This window comes from Panthera onca, chromosome A2, assembly GCF_046562875.1.
Source record: "Panthera onca isolate mPanOnc1 chromosome A2, mPanOnc1 haplotype 2, whole genome shotgun sequence".
Taxonomy (NCBI): Eukaryota; Metazoa; Chordata; class Mammalia; order Carnivora; family Felidae; genus Panthera; species Panthera onca.
In genome coordinates, this window is record NC_138340.1 from 1,469,094 (window position 1) to 1,482,044 (window position 12,951).

Genomic DNA, 12,951 nt, shown 5'->3' on the forward strand with positions numbered 1-12,951 from the left:
GGCGGGAGGTCCCCGTGTCCTTCGGGTGGTGCTCGTGGCCCGGCATTAGCGGTCAGCGGGAGCAAGGAGGGTGTGGCCGTGTGTCTGCAGGGTTTGAAGGAGCGTGCCTATGCCAGCAGCGGGGAGGCCATCACCAGCCTGCCTGTCAGCATCCCGCTCAGCACCGTGCAGCCCAGCAAGCTGCCCGTCAGCATCCCTCTGGCCAGCGTGGTGCTGCCCAGCCGTGCCGAGAAAGTGGTGAGTGGACGCCGGGCGGGGAAGGTGCCGGCGACCTGCTCTCGCAGGCCCGGGCCCTCGGGCTGCAGGGGTGTGGTGTGTAGGCAGAGGGGGGGGGGTCTCGTTTCATTTTTTCCCACAAGGCCTGGTAGTTCCCTTTTGTGAGCTTGTGCGCTGGTACGTTCGGAGCGGACCGCCCTGCTCCGGGACGTTGGAACGCCCAGATTCCGGGGCTCCTCACGGCGACGTTTTCCCGTGTTTGTTTCAGGTCTGTTTTTGTAAAAGGGGGCGCGCGCGGGTGGAGAGGGACTAAAAGTCTGGATTCGGTACAGGCGTGCAGCCCGTCTCCCCTCCTGGTGGCTCACTTTTGGCCGTCCCGCCTCACGTGTGTGCCCCCGCGAATGGCAGAAACGGCAGTGTCTCGTGTGATGCGGGCCTTTCTTTGTGTTTATTGAGATACGAGTCACGGACGGCCCACCTGCGTAGAGCATACTTTAGTGGTTTTAATACGTTCGGTTATGTAGCCATACCCGTTCACAGGTTCATTCACACAGGTGGACTCCCACCCCGTGTGGCCTCTCGTGTCGGGTTCCCTCCCTGAGCGTCGCGTGTTCGGGGTCTGTCCGCGGGGTGGCGGGGGCGGGCGCCTCGCTCCTGCTGGTGGCCGAGGGACGTGTGCGTGTGTGGAGGGCCACGCTGCGCTTCTCTGTTTGTCCGAGGGTGGACGTTTGTTTCCACCTTTGGCCATTGTGGATCACGCTGCCGTGAACGTGCACGCACAGGTTTGGTATGGGTGGCGTCTTCGCCCCGTTCCATACGGGAGTGGAATCACTGGTTGCGTCATAGCTGCAGCCCGTCCCGTCTCTCCTTGATCCCTCCGTCCCTAGCCTGACGTTGGCCGTTAGCCACAGCTATCCTTTCAAACCCAAGTCGCCTTGTCAGAACCTTCTGGTGACTGCCCACGGTGCTCAGACCCAAGCAGGTCCCTTTCCTCCTATGTGCCGGCTCTCACCTACCTGCCGTTCTCCCTGCCTCCGGCCCTTTGCACCTCCCGTGGCTTACATCTGGGACGCTCTTCTTGACCTTCACCTGCCAGCCCAGGCTCAGCTGACAGTACATCCTTTTTCTCCACAGAGAAGCACCCCCAGCCCCGTGCCGCAGACCCGAGAGTCCTTGTCCACACTTGAAAAGCAGATGGGCACTAATGCACACAGCGCCGGAAGCAAAAGTCTCGCCCCAGCCCCTGCAGGTCGGTGGGCTCCTCCTGCTCCTGGGTCCCTGCCCCTGGCCCTTCCCCCGTGGCCCAGCTGGCCCACCTCCTCCCGGCCGCGGGGTCTGAGGTGTTGCATCGGGGCTGTCGTCACGCAACACGACCAGCTCTAGGCGGTTGGGGGCTTCTCGTGTGGGCTTCGGCAGGGCTCGCGACCCTCGGGCCTCGGCATCCCGACGTGAACGTGCTCACTCTGGCTGTATTTCAGCCCGGGAGGTGGGCCTCAGCCGGTAGGTGATGTCCTCGTCAAGCTGCTGTGGGCGTTTCTAGCCCGGTGCCGGTTCTCCTTCAGGGAGCGCCAGTGGTTGAGGCCGCACGCGCCGGCAGAGGCCCCACGGACTTTCTGTAGCAGCCAGGTGGCACTCCGCGGTCCGTTGGGTCTCTGCCCCCCCGTGCGGCTCTGTGGCTGGAGAGCGCGTGGCCCGGGATGCGTGTGCAGGACGATAGTGTTTACGCAGCAGGCGCCCGGACCGCTGGACCCACGGGCTGGTCTTGAGTTAGCCGGCCCCCGTGCCGACACGCGGCCTGTAGGAGGGGAGGCCCTGCCTCCAGTCCCTGGCACAGCAGCCCCCCTGGCGCCGGGGCCGGGCCTCGGTCTGCACAAAAGACGTTCACGTGCTCAGGGCTTCCCCCACGCTTGGTGAGGCTCCCGGGGCGGGCCGCGAAAGGGCTCCCTGGGGGTGCCCAGCACGCATCCGGAGCTGCGGGCCCCCAGTCCAGAAGTGCCGGGAGCCCGGGGGCGCCCGGGGCTGGGCGGGCATCTCTCGCACCGCCGAGCTTGGTTCGCGGGCGCCTGTGTCCGGGTGCTCGAAGGAACCACGTGTAGGGCAGGTTCGTGGGAGCTGAGCTCCCTCACCAGCTGCACCCACGCGGGTCCCCTCGGCCACTCTGCGCTGGGCTCCCCTGAGAAACTGTCTTTTCCGGCAGGCTTCTACGCGGGCTCGGTGGCCGTCAGCCCAGCCCCCCTCGCTTCCGGAGCAGATCCCGGCACCTTTGACGAGGTCCCCAGCGCAGGCGGTCTGTTTGCCAGCGTGGGGTCCTGTGGCTCCACCCCGCAGCACCCGCCCCTGCTGCCGCAGCCCCGCAGCGCTGGCGCAGCCTCGCCCGCCCACCCGCTCTGTGCCAGCCCCCGCCTGGGCGGCGCCGCCCAGGGCCCGCTCCCTGACGCCAACAAAGGGGACCTTCCTCCCGAGGCCGGCTTCTCGGACCCCGAGGGCGAAGCCAAGCGGAGGATCGTCTTCACCGTCTCGGCCGGCGGGGGCAGCACCAAGCAGTCGCCTCCCAGCAAGCCCAGCCCTCTGCCCACGGGCGGCCGTGGGGACGGCAGCCAGGGCCACGGGCAGGACAGCCGCAAGCGGGGCAGAAGGAAGCGGGCGGCGGCAGGGACCCCCGGCCTGAGCTCAGGCGTGTCGCCCAAGCGCCGGGCCCTGCCGTCCGTGGCCGGCCTCTTCACGCAGTCTTCAGGGTCCCCCCTGAACCTGAACTCCATGGTAAGGCTGGGAACGGGCGGGGGCGGGAGGGCGTGTTCTGTGCCCAGCCCGGCCGGGGCGGCAGGGCTCCCGGAGCACAGCCAGGCCTCGGCCCCCTCGCCCCGGCACTCCCCCGGAGGGTCCGGTCTGAGATCCGGAGCGGGTCTGGGTGAGAGGGTCCCAAGCACAGCCCTGGGTGTCGGTGCTCTGGGAGCCTGTTGACGGGGTCGTGCTGTGTCTGTGCCGGTCCCTCAGGTTAGCAACATTAACCAGCCTTTGGAAATCACGGCCATTTCGTCCCCTGAGAGCCTGAAGAGCTCCCCTGTCCCCTACCAGGACAGCGACCAGCCGCCCGTCCTCAAGAAGGAGAAGCCCCTGAGCCAGACCAACGGGGCCCACTACTCCCCACTGACCTCGGATGAGGAGCAGGGCTCCGAGGACGAGCCGGGCAGCACCAGGTGAGGGGGGCCAGGCAGGGCAGCTTTCGCGGGAGGAGAGGCCCTCGTGATCCGGCGGGGCCCCTCCCAGGGCAGGGCCCGGGTGAAGGACAGGTGGCGTCCGGCTGTCATTAGTTGGGGGGCACGGGGGGCACGACCCGTCGGCTGCTGTCCGCGGTCCCCCAGAGCGGCCGTCCTCGGGCGGACAGTGTCTCTGGGGTGTTGGCCTCCGCTCGGTGAGTTGTTGTCTGTGAAGGGCCCGGGCCGCCTTCCCACCCGAGATTCAAGGTCCAGGGCAGGGCCGGCCATCCGGGTTTGGAGGCCCTGGCGTGGGGGCCGCTGTGTTGTTTCTCGTCCGGGGCGCAGGCGGCCACGGCAGGAAAGCGCTCGAGGAGGCCGAGCTCTGCGCTGCTGGTGAACGCTTCACCCGCGGCGTGATGGGTCGCGAAGGGCTTCTCTTCGGTGGTGCGTGGAGTTCTTATTGGTGCGGATTCCCGCAGCACGTCTCTGTCTGGAGCGCGATCTGGGGGTCGGGGGCGTGTTCAGAGGGGTGCAGACGTCGCTAGTGCCAATTGTGGGAGGTTGTTGTCACCCCGAAAAGAAGCCCCCTCATCCGTCACCCCCCGCCCCTGCCCCAGCCCTGGCTCCCACCGTCTACTCTTTGTCTCTGTGGATGGGACTCCTCCGGGGACCCCCTGTGATGGGGTCACGCGGGACGTGTCCTTCTGTGTCCGGCTCCTGTCACCGCGCACAGTGGCCTCCGGGTCCCTCCACGTGGCGGCAGGCGGCGGGACGTCCTTCCTCCCTGGGGCCGGGTCACATTCCGGCGTGTGGGTGGACCACATCGTGGTCATCCTTCGTCTGCTAAGGGACCCTGGGGTGGGTGTTGCCGCTCTTCAGTTAATGAGGATTATGCTGCTGTGAAGTTTCACACACGTGTTTTTGTTTGAAAATGTTTTCCAAAAAAAATAGCGTTTCCCGTTTACCCAGAAGTAGAATTGCTGGGTCACGCGGTGACTCTGTTTAGCTTTTTGCGGAACCTCCAGACTGTTTTCCGCAGTGGCTGCCTCGTCCCCCGGCCACGGGTGAGGGTGCCAGTTTCTCCGTGTCACTTGTTAGTTTCTGGTTTTGTCATCTCCCTACCTATTTACGATTTTTTTAATATTTATTTTGAGAGGGAGAGAGAGGGAGAGAGAGGGAGAGCACAAGTGGGCGGAGGGGAAGAGAGTGGGAGACACAGAACCCGAAGCAGGCTCCAGGCTCCAAGCTGTCGGCACAGAGCCCGATGCGGGGCTCGAACTCACGGACCGCGAGATCATGATTAAGCGGAAGTCGGATGCTTAACCAGCTGAGCCACCCAGGTGCCCCAACGGTTTTTTTTTTTAACGTAGCAGCCATTCTTACGGGCACAGCGTTTCGTCGTTGTGGGTTCCTTCTCTTTCAATCACCAGTGACGGTGAGCATCGTCTCGTGCGCTGCTTGGCCATTTGTGCGTCTTTGGAGAAACGTGCGTCCAGGTGCTGCTTGTGTGTGGCGTCGTTGGGTGGGTTTTTGTTCGACTGTCAGAGTTCTTCACGTGTTCTAGACACCATCCTTTATCAGGGGTCTGATCCTTGAACGTTTTCTTCCTTTCTCTGGGTTTTCTTTTCAGTTTCTTGCTGATGTCCTTCGAAGGGCAGAGTTAGATTTTGGTCCAGTCCCATTCCTCTTTGCCTGCTTTTCCTGCCTGTGCTTTCGGTGTCTTGTCTAGGGTGATTCATTCTGTTCCTCTTCCGCGTACCTAAGTTATGTTTCTAGGAATTTTGCACTCGAGTGCTTTTGTTTTGTGTTGGGAATGTCCAACCTCGTAGTTTCCAAATCCTTTTGGAACTTTTCCTGTGTTTCTGGAGGTCATAGCATTCTTGGCACGTGCTCTGGAGATACTGACACGTAGAACATACGGATTTGGTGCCCCTGTGAGCACGTGCTACCGGCCACAGGGGACACGCCGTAGATGAGGCAGCGCCTGTAGCCACAGCCGGCGCCAAGATTTGACAAAGCTTGGGAGGCAAGTTAACACCCAGGTGGCCCCAGCAGGGACTTGTGGGTGTCTCTCTGTGTCGGGAGATGGCGCCCCTGTGCCTGAGCCTCGGCCCTATCGCCTGCCACTGGCGGCGTCCTGCACGGCACACGAGAGGCCTGGGAGCCACAGTTGCCTGTAAAGGGGTCTGAGGGCAGGCGGGCTGCGTGCCACCTGCCTCCCCGCCTCCCCGCCTCCCCAGGCAGCAGCGTGCGCACACAGCCCTCTGCCGTGCAAATGGATTTCAAACATCTGCCGCCTGTGTTTTTCTCGATAGAATTGAGAGAAAAATTGCGACAATCTCCTTAGAAAGCAGATCTCCTCCGAAAACCTTGGAAAACGGTGAGTGACTTTCCTCCCCGTCCTGTCCTGTATCTCCCCCGGGCTGAAGGTGACTCAGCCCCAGGCGTGGCCTGGACGCTCGGCTTCTAGAATGGTCTCTGGGCAATGTTGAGTGCCACCTGCGTGGACAGCGGGACCTGGAAAGCCGTCCCCACGGCTGTTGGTTCCGGTGCTGCCGGGCGGCAGTCCCGTCCCCTCCTGTTTGGCCCAGGCCGGAGTCTGACTCTCTCTGCTTACACGCCTGCCTCGTCCCCTCTCGCACAGGCTCTGGTGCCCGGCTCCCCTCCCGCCCCACCCTCGGCCTGCTCGGCACCACCCGGCCCCTCCCCCCCCCCCCAACAGGCCTAGTTATGGACCACAGCACGCTTCCCTTGGGTGGGAGGGGTGTCTCTGAGCCCCCGGCCCCTCAGAGGCCCAGCACCTCGTCTCCTGCCCCGCTCGGCCCTCGGAGGTGCCTGCGCCTCACGGGCTGCACGTCTCCTCGGCAGGTGGTGGCCTGGCCGGGAGGAAGCCGCCCCCTGCCGGCGAGCCCGCCAACAGCAGCAAGTGGAAGTCTACCTTTTCGCCCATCTCCGACCTCGGCCTGGCCAAGTGCGCCGACAGCCCGCTGCAGGCCGGCTCTGCCCTGAGCCACAACTCCCTGTTTGCTTTCCGGCCGCCCCTGGAGGAGCCCGGCTCGGCCGACGCCAAGCTGGCCGCCCACCCCAGGAAAAGCTTCCCTGGTGCCCTGTCGGGGGCAGGCGGGCTGAGCCCAAGCAGCAACCCTCCCAACGGCTTCGCCTTCAGCGGGGGCCTGGCCGCCGACCTCAGTTTACACAGCTTCAGTGATGGTGCTTCTCTCTCCCACAAGGTCCCCGAGGCGGCAGGCCTGGGCGCCCCCCTGAGCTTTCCCGCCCCCCGGGGCAAGGACAGCGCTGCAGAGCCTGGGCCCTTTGTGAACAAGAGGCAGCTGGACGGCGCGGGCGGCCCCAAGAGCAGGGAGGCAGGCGAGCCGGGCCCCCCGGCGTGCGGGCCCCCGGACAAGGCCTCGCTGGCGCACGGCAAGCCGGGCAAGGGCCGGGACCGTGAGCCCGACCTGAAGAACGGCCACAACCTCTTCATTGCGGCCGCCAACGTGCCCCCCGGCGGCCTCCTCAGTGGCCCGGGCCTCGCCACGGCGGCGTCCTCGGTGGTCAGCGCGGCCCCCTCCGCCCAGGCGCACCGCCCCTTCCTGGGCACATTTGCCCCCGGCCCGCAGTTCGCCCTGGGCCCCATGTCGCTGCAGGCCAACCTGGGCTCGTCTGTGCTGCAGTCCCTGTTTGGCTCCGTGCCGGCCGCCGGCCTGGTGCACGTCTCGTCCGCCGCAACCAGACTGACCAACTCGCACGCCATGGGCAGCTTTCCCTCCGGGGTGGCAGGCGGCGCAGTTGGAGGTAGGCGGACGCGCGTCTCTCTCGTGTGACTCTCGGGTCCTGTGGGCCGCATGCCGTCGCCGACGCCCTCCTGGACCGCCGGGTTAATGACAACTGCTTTCCAGGTTCCCTTGCAGGGCCCCCTAAGGGGCGAGAGGCTGTGCCCGTGTGTCCCCTCGGGTCCACTTTGCACCCGTCACCTCGTTCCTTTTCGTGAGCTGCAGACGCGCCTGTGGCGTGGGCAGAGCGCCCACGCGTGAGTCGGCCTGTGTCAGGTCCTCGGGCCGTGACGGCGTCCCTTGTACCTTCGGGAGAGCTGGCGCCACGACTAGGGCTTTGTCTCATCCCCGTGGAGGCCACCTGTCGAACCTGACACGGCCCATGGGTCCGGGCGGCCGCGGGGGGCCGGCGCTGGGCGAGAGCCGGCGGCCGCGGCGCCTGCCGCGTGGTGGCACCGTGTAGGGGTGGAGAGGAGCCGCGTGGCTGGGCTGGGCCGGGCCCACCGCGGGGTCCCAGCCAGCTCTGTGGTGGGCGCAGGCGGGCAGGACCCTGTCCTGCGGCTGGGAGCCCCGGGCAGGTGCGCCCGCAGGTGAGTCACACCGGCCGCCCGCGCCCCCCCCTCCCTTCCCCCCCCCCCCCCCCCCCCGCTGCTTGCTGCTTTGCCCCCCCTCCCCCCGCGTCGCACGCAGAGCTGCGGCCGCTGTCTGCTTCCCGATGTCTCGCTCTCTTCGCCCGACTGGAGAGTGCCCCCCTGTTGAAGCTGAGTTTTTCTCTCCTGTTTGCAGGTGTCTTTAACCACGCGGTGCCTTCCGCCTCCGCTCATCCGTTTGGAGCCAGTTTCGGCAGCGGGGCTGCGTGTCGCAGCGCCACGCTGAGCTTAACCCCGCTGCAGGCGGTGGCCGGCGCCCCGCCCCCGCCCCTACCGGGGCAGCCTGCCCTCCCCGCGCCCCCTCCCCCTAACGCCGCCTTGCCTCCCGCCCCCGCGCTGCTCCCTGCTAACTCTGAGCCCACGCTTCTGCAGAACCTCGCGTCCCTCCCGGCTAACCAGGCTTTCTTACCCGCCTCCTCTGCCGCCTCTCTGCAGCCTGCTAACGCCTCTCTGTCCATCAAGCTCGCCTCCCTCCCGCACAAGGCCCCCCGCCCCTCCTTCACGGTGCACCACCAGCCCCTGCCCGGGCTGGCCCTGGCCCAGGCCGCGCCCGTGATCCCACAGGCCAGCTCCACGGGGCCGTCCGCCGTGTGGGTTTCCCTTGGCATGCCGCCTCCGTATGCCGCGCGCCTTGCGGGGGTTAAGCCAAGATAAAGACCTTGCTTAGCTAGCGGTTCGTATTCTGTAAGGTAAGGCTAGAGCCCAACCAGGGGGCCCGTATGAGACCCTGAACTGTCTGTCCTTCCTTCCACAGAGAGTGGACGGGCCCGCAGGGCTCCGAGGAGGGGCCCAGGGGACCCAGGCTGTTCTGCCTCGGGTGGAGACGGTCGGTTCTGAGAGGTGCAAGGGAAAGCCAGGGAAACCGGGGCTGGCCGTGTGTACCAGCCTCCAGGACGGCTGAGCAGCCGCCACGGAGCTCGAGGGAGTGGCCGGCTCTCGCTGCCCGGCCCAGACCTTTAGGGCAAGCCCCACGGGCCCCCGGCCACAGGGGCAGCTCGGAGCTCAGCCTCGACGTCTGTCTGCTCTTGGGCCTCCCGCAGCCTGTCTCCCCGGCGCGCTTTGTAGGTCTTAAGGAAAAGGCAGTGTGTAGACGGCCATCCAAACTTGGCGTTCGAGCCTCGGGCTCCTGAGCTGGAGCCCCCTGCCTGCAGGCCCTGGGAGCCAGTGGGTATGGGGCTGCGTGGCACCGGCCACAGAGGAAGGGGCTGCCTAGGTCGTGGGCAGCGCTTTGTGCTGGCGGCTGCAGCACACAGCCCCTCCTGCTCGGAGGAACGCGGCCCCTGCCTTGGGGCGGTCAGTGGAGGTTCAGCGGAGGGCAGTGTAGGAAGGGCCCGTGCTTGGAAACGGGTGAGGAAGGTCTCCGTGAGGCCTGTTCGGGGAGGGTTTGCGTCCGCTCCTCTGCCGGCTGTGTGCCCGCGTTAGGAAGCCAGGCCCTGGTGCAGCTGGCGTGGCCACTTCTGGTGCTGCTTGGCGTCCCTGGGGGTGAGGGGCCTTCCAGGCGAGGACTTGAGAAAAGGAAGCCGGGCGCTGACAGGGTGCTGGGGCCGGGCCGTCCTCAACCGTCTGCCGCGTGTTTAAGTGGAAACAGACGGGAGGGGCGGGGGCCGCTGGAGTCTGATGCCCTCCCAGTCAGAGTGCAGGTCGGTAGACAGCCCGGCCTGAGGTTGTGCCTCAGTCCTGTTGGAAAAGTCCAGAAGGTAGAGCAGCTTTCGCGTGTGGTGGCCTCACGCTGTCAGAGCAGGCGTTTTGTGCGGCCGAGACTGGCTTCGAAGAGGTCAGAGGTGTACGCGTGGAAGCGTCCGGGCAGCAGGCTCCGGTCCTGGCCCACAGTGGACCGCTGCTGCTGTCGCACGCGGTCCCCCCGCCCACCCCCCCGGGGCGGGACTGTGAGCAGTGCCGGGCAGGTGGCGGTCCGGCCTGGAGGGCCTCGGCTCCAAGGCTCCTGGGGAGGAGGGCCAGGGGGTGTGGACCGGGGGGCGGGGGGCGGGGCTGGGGAGGGGGCGGTCCCTGCCGGCAGAGGTGGGGCCTGCAGCGACCACAGCCTGTCTGTCTGACCTTGCGCCGCCATTTGTCTGTAGGAGGTGTGGCTCCCTGGCCTGGGGGAATGTGCGGGTCCCCCCCTCCCGAGCGGAACGCTAATGCTGCCTTTCCTCCCGCGCTGGTCTCCGCAGGTAACTAGGATTCTACCTCAACCGTGAGACCTATGCACGCACGGGCTGGGCCGGCGGTGCGGCAGCGGCCACGGGACGGCGGGACGGACCGAGGACCGGGGACGGGGCTCTACTGTGAATCAGCGCTGCGCACACCTGCGGGAGATGCTGGGGCCTGGCTGCAGCTCGTACTGTTGATAGTTTTAGATAAAGTATTTATCGTTTTTTAAAAAGTATAGACATTCTGACTTCTTTTACTCCACCGGAGTCGTAAAGGCGACCTATTGAGAAATGTAAATACTATATATGAGAGGATCTATATAAAGACGTCCGCCCGAAGGACCGGCCCGCCCGCGGACACGCTGACCGCCGGTCCCGGTGCTATCTCGACGCGGGCCTCGCTGCCGCCTCGTCCTCTTGGTGCTGACTGGAGGTTGACCAACGCCAAACCCAGGCCGTGAGGCGCCTGCCCTGTTTGTCCCCGCCGCTCTTCCTATACCAAAGGCACGGCCGTCTCCGGGCGGGGGGTGGCTCGCTCTGTTGTGACATTCCTCCGAAGAAGCCCCCTCCCCATCACTGTGAACGGCTCCCGCCAGACCGTCGGCCCCCCCCCCCCCCCCCCCCCCCCCCCCCCGGCCCCGGGATCAGCGCCTTTGGCATAGGAACGGCCGCTGGGCGTGGGAGGGCCAGGCCCTCCCCGCTCCTGCACGGAGCCCGTTGTGAGTGGTGCTCGCGAGGAAGGGCTGGTACCCGACTCCCCGCTGGCGCGGCAAGTGCGTTTACGTTTGTGCGTCTCTGCTCATCTCGGGCTCACGCCGCCGTCCACCAAAGCGCGTAGTAAGCTCACGGCACGTTGGCCGGTGACGTGGGGCAGGTTAGTCACGGGTGCCTGGTGTGTGTGTACAGAAGAGAGTCACGCTGATGAGTGACAGTATTTTATAGAGATGTGATGAAAATTTATAAATTTCATAGACTTGACTTCATTTATTTTTAGATTGTATAACGCACAGTAAACTAAAAAAGAAAAAAGTGAGGGGGGAAACCTTTCTATTTATTCAAGTGCACACAGTGGCAGGGGCCCAGGGCCGGCCCTCAGCCCCGGACTCTGCGTCACCGCGGCTCCTGGGGCAGAGGGGACAGGCCCCGCGTCCTGCCCGTGTCTCTCTGGCCAGTTGGCATTGCTGCTCCCGGTCTCAGCCGGCCCCTACCCCAGAGCAGCCTTGATGGTGCTTGGGAATGAATGCACTGGGGGGGGGGGGGGGGGGGGGGGTGGCAGGCGACCAGGGAAGAGTCAGGAGAGTCATTTTAGATGTTTCCAGAGGTGGCCAGCAGGGTCCAGCATAGCAGTCTGTGACTGGTCCCGGGTCCCCCAGCTGGCCAGTGCTGTGTCTCTCCACAGTCTTCAGAAGGGTGCCCCCCCCCCCCCCGAAGCCTTCCATCCCCTGAAAGGGCCAATGTCAGCCAAGGTCCTGGGAGGGGACCTGAACCCCAAGACGGGGGAGGGGTCAGAGCCCTGTCCTCAGGTGCTTGCACCCACCAAGGAACACAGGCAGCTTGCCTCTTTCTGAAGGTGGGCTGTGTGTAGGGTCTAACCTGTTGCTCAAGTAAAGGCCTTGAGCTCCTGCCGCGTCCGGTCTGGCCAGCAAGGCTGCCTCCCTCCAAGTGTGGATGTCAGGAGTCCTCTGCCTACCTGGGAGCGTCAGTGTGGTGGGCCGAGGCCAGGCCCCACTTCCTCCTCACCCCCAGGGGCAGGGCTGGAGCCAGCCTTTCTGGCAGGCGGGGCTGGAGGATGGGTTTCTGCCTGCCGCCACCTCAAGATGGTGGACCAGTCTATGCAGGGCAGGTCTGGCCACTGGCTCAGCTTTGGAAGTTGGCCGGACCCTCCCTGCGAGAGCCCTGCTTCCCTGCTTGCCCTGGGGGTGACGTCGCTGGTCCAGACCAACAGTTGAGGCAGAAGATGGTGCTCGTGATGGGTTCTTGAAATTGGCTCATCCTCCTGTTAACTGGTGGTCATGGCTCCCTCCCTCTGGGCCGGTGCTCCCGGGCGTGTGAAGGTGCTGTGCCTCGCCCCTGTGAACCCCAAGCCCTGGCCTCCTGGACAAGGCGGTGTCTGCTCGGCCTCTCTGAGAGGGTGCCCTCCCACCCCCTGTGTCAGGAACCCAGGGCTCCCTAAAAACTACAGGGTGGGCAGCGGAGAGGTCACGGCACAAGTCCCTGGTCTAGAACAGGGCAACCCTGTACACAAACACTGCATCGCTTCGGGGGGGTCCCCAGCGACGTGCCATACGCACCCTCCCGATAGAAACGGCGCACACGCACGAGCGTCGGTGTGCAATCTCAGCGGCCCCGCTGTCCCTGGCGGGTTAGGCTAGGGAGTCTCCTTCCTGAGCCCCTCGGCCCTCCTGACCGCGGGATCAGTCCCCAGTCCGTCCCCCCCCCCCCCCCCCCGCCAACAGCAAGGCCGGCTGTGGGAGGGAAGGCAGCGCGGCGGTGGTGCGCAAGGCCCCGGTGCCACCGCTGACTGCGGGCACCTTCAGGGAAGTCCGGTGGGCCGCAGGGTGGCTCTGCTCAGGAAAACTCAACAAGGAAAACGGCCCCCCGGGCAGTCGCCGTTTCTCACAGCTACAGACTGACGCGTGTGAGCCTCGCGCGCCCCTCTTGATCCACACCGCTCGCTCCACAGCAGGACACGGTTCCTTTCCGGCCCCTGTCCTCCTCCCCATGGTCCAGCCACACTGGCTCGTTTTTCGTGTGTCCACCTTAATTTGTAACTCAGATGGGGCTTCGCTTTGTGTTTCTGGTAGACTGTGTTCCAGTTGGGGGTGGGTGCTGGCATGGCCTGTCCCTCCCCGGGCTGCTGCCTCGACCCTCCTCCTGTCCTAAGAGAACCCCAATGCACTCTGCATCTCCACCTCTAGGCGCTGTAATAAAATACTTTTCATTTGAACCTGGTCTGCCGGAACCATTT

The 12,951-nt window shown here is 65.4% G+C and overlaps 1 protein-coding gene across 3 annotated transcripts in view; it reads left to right on the forward strand.

The window, feature by feature from the left end:
* Nucleotides 1-12,930, forward strand: part of DOT1L (DOT1 like histone lysine methyltransferase) — a 63,965-nt gene extending 51,035 nt beyond the window's left edge. Inside the window, exons 22-29 of one of the 3 annotated variants that reach the window (XM_078443668.2) lie at nt 91-237; nt 1,351-1,465; nt 2,414-2,976; nt 3,211-3,413; nt 5,729-5,793; nt 6,282-7,205; nt 7,970-8,522; nt 10,005-12,930. In XM_078443668.2, the coding sequence (XP_078299794.1) occupies nt 91-237; nt 1,351-1,465; nt 2,414-2,976; nt 3,211-3,413; nt 5,729-5,793; nt 6,282-7,205; nt 7,970-8,487 (2,535 nt within the window). In that variant the 3' untranslated portion in view covers nt 8,488-8,522; nt 10,005-12,930. The remainder of the gene's footprint in view (nt 1-90; nt 238-1,350; nt 1,466-2,413; nt 2,977-3,210; nt 3,414-5,728; nt 5,794-6,281; nt 7,206-7,969; nt 8,523-10,004) is intronic. The other 2 variants (XM_078443669.2, XM_078443670.2) reach the window with 2 other exon arrangements.
* The last annotated feature ends 21 nt before the right edge of the window (nt 12,931-12,951 follow it).